At 36.5% G+C, this 6,402-nt stretch overlaps 1 protein-coding gene across 1 annotated transcript; it reads right to left on the bottom strand.

The window, feature by feature from the left end:
- On the bottom strand, nt 1–5,174 carry LOC149561763 (beta-phenylalanine coenzyme A ligase-like). Its single transcript, XM_089823834.1, has 6 exons — nt 4,233–5,174; nt 2,559–2,748; nt 1,033–1,178; nt 864–931; nt 564–666; nt 1–456 (listed from the first exon to the last, which is right to left on the bottom strand). Exons 1-6 carry the CDS (start codon nt 4,707–4,709, stop codon nt 343–345), a joined length of 1,098 nt encoding a protein of 365 aa, XP_089679960.1. The 5' UTR covers nt 4,710–5,174; the 3' UTR covers nt 1–342.
- Nucleotides 5,175–6,402: the final 1,228 nt, after the last annotated feature.

The raw sequence follows: 6,402 nt of genomic DNA, 5'->3' as shown, positions 1-6,402 counted from the left end.
TTTCTGTAACTTTCATTTTGACTTCTCTCTTCATTAAATGTTCTTTTAATAGTTCATTCATTCCATCATTACATTATTTCCTTTATATATATTAAAAAAGATTTGAACTCAACACTATTTACATGTCTACAAAATAAATTTTAAATATGCTTTGACCTCATCATATTATCTCGCTGATTAGGAAAACTCTCAACTTCAACTCTTTATATCACAAACAACCCACATACGAAGGAAAGTAACCTATTTGTGGTTCATGTGTTCAGAACATATTGCTCTTCCTGCTTATTCTAAGCTACTAATACTCTTCCAATCCCTTTTATTTTTCGTTTGTTCTTGGGAGATTCAGAGCTTTGACGTGTAAAGTTTAATCAAATCCTTTCTTAATATCTTTCCTTTTGCAGTTTTTGGAATTCCAATCACAAAAGCCACCCTTCTAACTTTCTTGTAGGCTGCAACCTGCAATGAAACATAAATATTTAGAATTTTTATTACAGTTGTAGAGTTTGAAAGCAAGATTGAGTATTCAAATGCATAAAACAAACAATATTTTAAGAGCAAATGACCTGTTTAGCAATAAAATCAATTACAGCAGATTCAGAGAGTGTGCTGCCCTGTTTCCTAACTACATATGCCATTGGAACTTGCCCTGCTTCTTTCTCAGGAAACCTGGCCCCATTCATAAGAAATTTAAATATCAATGTCATACAGTCAATAATATCCTCATAAATTATCTAATATTATCCCTGAGAATGCTGGTGTTGATATAGGCCTTCAAAATTTTGAATCCTCAGAATTGAAGAGAGTGTTCCAAATATAAAGAGTTAAATCCTAAAATTGAGCTTGCAAAAGGTATTATAGGTTACGGTATCACTGCAGCATCAGTGACCTTAGCATGAGAAAGTAGAACTGCTTCTAATTCAGCTGGAGCAACCTACAATGTGATGCAGAGCAAAGCTAAATCATCTTATGAATCTTGGATAAGATGAAAATTTCTTAATTACATGTAAGATGCTAAACACGTGAAATTTATACCTGATAACCTTTGTATTTTATTAGCTCTTTCAACCTGTCTACCACAAATACATAGCCCTCGTTATCTATACAACAGATATCTCCCGTATGTAGCCAACCATTTTTGTCCAGAGCTGAACCAGTAGCTTCTTGATTGCTGAAGTAGCCTGCCATTGAATAGCAATAGTTATTATTGTTGTGATATGGATATTTTTCGGCTATGATAGCAATGATATTTAGTATTTATCAAGAATATATATCTGTAAAAAATTTCAGCATTCAAAAGATGCAATTATCAATGTTCAAACTAAGTTGATATCAGGCTTTTGACAAGCATGAGGTAATTTCTGCTGTATACTAAAATTAAGATTTTTCTATTAGAATTTAATTATGTTGTTAGTGATCCATATTTTATAAAAGAATTTTATTGAATTTAATCATTTAGTCAGTGATCCATATTTTTTAGAACAGTTATTTATAGAAATTTATTTTTAATGAAAATGAATGATCCATTTAGCACTCATTTAATCTAAATGGCATTCATAGAAGTAAGGTGTTGATGACTTCCTGGAAGATCATCCATCCAGTATTCTCCAATTTAAGATGACTTTATCTCGGGGGAAGCCAATAAGTACACTTGTGTTGGAGTAGTATTAGAATTAGTGACCTTTCCGGAAGTTTCATATGTCACTCTTGAGAGCGCCAGCTAAATGAATGAATACTAAATAGATAATTCACTCTCATAAGAAATGGATTTATGTGAACCATTACTTATAGATCAATTAATTTGACTGAAAGATCGTGCGGTTGAATTGTGATATAAATGTCATGCTATCAAGCTTACCGGAATTCACATATTAACTTGACAGTGCTTGACCATATAGGAAACTCTAACACACACATAAGAATCCAAGACTTTACACAACTAGCTCTTGAGACAGAAAGAAATCTATTACTGAGATAAGTCTGCAAATACTAAAGCAAACCGGACTAGCCTATTGAGTGCTTTTTATTTTGTATGCCCTTGTGAATTCCTGTTTGATGAATGGTTAGGAAACTACCTAGCTGATCAAGCTTTTGTTTGGAAGAAAGGTACTTTCTCCTCTTATCTATAACTGATATTCAGTATATTTTCTATATTGTACTATCAGGCTGTTAGCAACATCAAGGATTTCTATGATATAATCACTTAAGACTTATAGGTATGTGCGTTTGGAGTTGGCTATGCAGCCTCAGAACTCGGCTGATTGGACAGTTTTTTCTCACTAATTAAATTGAAAAACAATAAGCATCTCTTCAAGGATCGCCTGCATTAACTCCAAATAGCTTGTCTACCTGGCCTCAATCACTAAAGGAATGGAGTCAAAGAAGTTAAACTTGATTAAAACTGCTTAATATAATGTATGCAGGATACCAGGAGTTTTTGCATCAATTTACTGTTTCATCTTTTCTCAAACTTTGTTCTGCTGTAATTTTAATCTCTAATTGTAAATCTCTTTTGTTTTATGACCTGCTTGACCGAAATAAAGGACTAGAAAAATCCATACCTTTCATGATTGTTGGGCCACGAAGCCACAACTCTCCCCTTTGGTTTGGAGGAAGAGCAATGCCAGATTGAGGATCCACAATCTTTGCCTCAGTATTTGGGCAGATCATTCCAACTGATCCATAGTGTTTGCCTTCCTCTACGCTGTTTGAAAATGCTCCCATTCCCATTGTTTCTGTCATCCCAAAACCCTGCCAGAGGAGAACAGGACTTTCAAAATATCATTCGAGAGCCTTGCATCTCACAGGGATAGACATGAACAAAACTAAAGTTGATTCAATTTCATTTTCATGTCCATTTGTTGCTAAGTGTGGCCAATTGTATTGAAGAAAGGATTCATAATCCAAAATGAACACAAAGGCTACTGATCTCCATCAAATAGGTTTGTAATAAACTGATCCAAATAAAACACACTCAGTGACTTGTGCACCTTCAAACAAGTAATAAAAAACTGAAATGAGATGAGAATTTAGAGTAGCAGAAAATTCTAGACTCAAATCATCCTAAAAATGTAAATCCAAGACCAACATGCCAAACCTCTCTTAGAACAGAACACGATTGGTTTCAACACGAATCCCCATGAAAAATATAAGCTTCTCGCTTAGAATAGTCAATTTTGGAATTAGAACTGAATATGTAGGTTTAAATGAAAACCAATATAAAGAAACTACAGTTCTTCAAACAGGGCACTGTGGGAATTGAACTGGAATCATTACTTGTAGAGGTGAATCCATACCATCAGTAGACATAGACTTCACCACTGTGAAATTTGAACATATAATATATTAGAGTCTTTAGTTTAAAACCTGTCTGGCATAGAACAGAAAACTACGGAATTTGAATGCAACTCATTTTACTTGAAACTGTGATTTGTGCCCAAAGATCAAACTTAATGGCCAGCTTATAGCTTTCCTGGCCAGAGCAGGCTATTGTGGGATCCAGAGTCACGTTCTGCTACTTTTTAATGTAAATCTACACTATGAGACAATAGCATCCTATGTTGCACTTCCAGAAAACCAAAACTACACAGAGGCAGCTATTTTGCCGATATTATATATAGAGAAAAGTTGGCGATGCGTATGCATTTGTATCATCTAAATCCATATTTCTTAAAATGTTAAATGATCCATCACCAGACGCAAACTTTCTCTGGATTGCAGAGTAAAGCTTCGTATATAGGTAACTCTGGTATGTGTACTCTATGATGGACTGTGTTGTGTGATCCAAACTGTAGACTTGAATGAATCTATTGACAATCTGGAAGTTGGAAGTGCTAAACTAGAAAGTAGCAATGCAGGGAAAACTGATTAAAAAATCACTAATACTATGCATAGAAAGTAATGCACAAAAGGATGAACTGGCAACGTATGTGCATTGAGGGATGAACTAGCAATTAATATGTCTGAATTTTTTTTTTCTGGCAAAACTGAGACAAGATGGCAGCCTTAAGGGGCTTGATTCTTCAACTCAAACACATTATTTGTCCAGGTAATTGGTAATGTCGTGTCAATGGTTTTTGGGGAAACCCACCTCCAGGCAGTTGTGGACTGTGAAAGGCTTTAATAACAGGTTATCTTGCTGCTAATTCTAGAGAACTTAGGAGGTGATAAATCAAAATTTGACAGTATGTAGAACGACTTAACAAGCGGAAAGAAAAACAATCAGTAGAACGCACCTGCAATATTACAATTTTGGGAAACCTGGAAACAAATTCTTGAGTAGTTTCTTTGCCCAGGGGAGCTCCTCCACAGACTACAGTATGCAAAGACCCCAAATCATAGGTGCCGGTAATATCTGATTTTGCGAGAGCCATTAAAATTGGAGGCACCAGTGTTAAATAGTTCACTTTATACTTGTCAACAGCCCCAAGCAAATCACTTAGCTCAAACTTAGACAGAACAACTGTAGTAGATCCTGAGGCAAGTGACTCACAAGCAAAGGTACCAAAGCCGAATACATGAAACATGGGTACAGTGCACACAAGAGTAGCCTTTTTGAAACGTGTCAGCGCAATACAAACCATGGATATGAGATTTCTGTGAGTTGTAATCACACCTTTGCTGAGGCCAGTGGTGCCAGAAGAGTGAAGTAGCATGGCAGTGTCATCTTGATGGATTTCTGCTCTGGGCATTTGGGTGCTGTCTGAAACCATAAGCTCTGTTAAAGACCATATGCTCAAATTCTTTGAGTTTGTCCCCTCTTGAACATCTGAAGGAAACAGATAATCTCATGTTCATATCAGAACTAGTTGTAGTGTTCAGCGGATTGGTTGTGGTGAGAATGGCACCAATGGACATGATGGCAATGGAGATGATGGGAAAGTGAACTGAGTTGGGCGAAACCAGCAGAATCACCTCGCCTTTCTTGACACCAATCCGTGTTAAGCCTGCAGCTAAGGATCTCACATTTCGCCATACCTGGCAAAAGGAGATTTTTTCGCCTGTTGCAAAGTCAATTAGAGCTGTTTGGCCAGAGTGATACTGTGAAGAGATGAAGGTTGGGAGGTCCAGGTATTCATCCTGTGGTAAAGTTAGTGGCTTTCGTTTACTGTCGTAGGTACAATTCGTATTGCAGTACCCGCTGTTGGGATCGATCTTGAGACCTCAAGGTCCAAATACCGTTGGTTCTGCCATTAGTTTTGAACTAACTGTTTCTCGCTTTCAGAAAGAAAACTTCTGTAAACACCTGGTTTCACATGATCGGCGTGTGCGATACAATAAGATTAAGTAGTCTGGTTGGTTGGTGTGTTTACGATTTGAGATTAGAGTATGGATTTTCTCTGCTTGTTTTCAAAAATTCGTGGGGTGTTGTTGATGCCAGTTTTGTACCATTACATAACATATAAGAATTGAATACGTGATACAGAAAATACAAACTCCAGTGATCCTTACACTTGTGGATACTAACTCAGTTATCGATGTGATTTGCTAGTAATCACGTAGGTGGCCTTATGCTATTTGCTCAAGGATGACTTAGATTTTGAACTAATTGTTTCTCGCTTTCAGAAAGAAAACTTCTGTAAACCCCTGGTTTCACATGATCGGTGTGGGGGGTACAATAAGATTAAGTAGTCTGGTTGGTTGGTCTGTTTATGATTTGAGATTAGAGTATGGATTTTCTCTGCTTGTTTTCTAAAATTCGTGGGGTGTTGTTGATGTCAGTTTTGTACCATTACATAACATATAACAATTGAATACCTGATATAGAAAATGCTCGTGAAGACATACAAAACACTCCAATGATCCTTACACCTGTGGATACTAACTTAGTTATCGATGTGATTTGCTAGTAATCACATAGGTGGCCTTATGCTATTTGTTCAAGGATGACTTGGATTTTTTGGGTGTGATGGTAATTATTTTGTATGAGTGCTAGATGATGTTGATGGTGGCGGTGATGGTGGAGGGTACATCGCCAAATAATGTTGATTGCATGAGGAGGCAATAATGCTTCTAATGACTTTTACTTTCCTCACTTTCTTAGAATGAAATCCAACTACTCAACTACTTGCTATTTTACTCGTACTCCTATGACTGGAAAGATTAGCAAATGGACGGGGATCGAATATGATGAAAGCTAACCAGTGGCTCTACTTCCATAGATGCAATGATTCAAAGAAAAATAACTAGTTTACCACACAAGGCTTCCCAACAGGCCGCTAGGATGCTAGTGGCCTAGTTATAGATCCCTATCAAACATCCACTAATATCACCATGCAGCTATCCATCTATTCTTAACAACTTTCTCAAAATGAAATTTACTTTAACAACTTCAAAGGAAATCTAATTCTAACTATTGGAAGTAGAAACTATGCAGTAACAACAAATGTTCTTAATCACCATGCA

Source organism: Cupressus sempervirens, chromosome 4, assembly GCF_028749045.1.
Source record: "Cupressus sempervirens isolate cs-2001-9-10 chromosome 4, ASM2874904v1, whole genome shotgun sequence".
NCBI classification, from domain to species: domain Eukaryota; kingdom Viridiplantae; phylum Streptophyta; class Pinopsida; order Cupressales; family Cupressaceae; genus Cupressus; species Cupressus sempervirens.
This window is presented reverse-complemented; position numbering and strand designations above follow the sequence as displayed.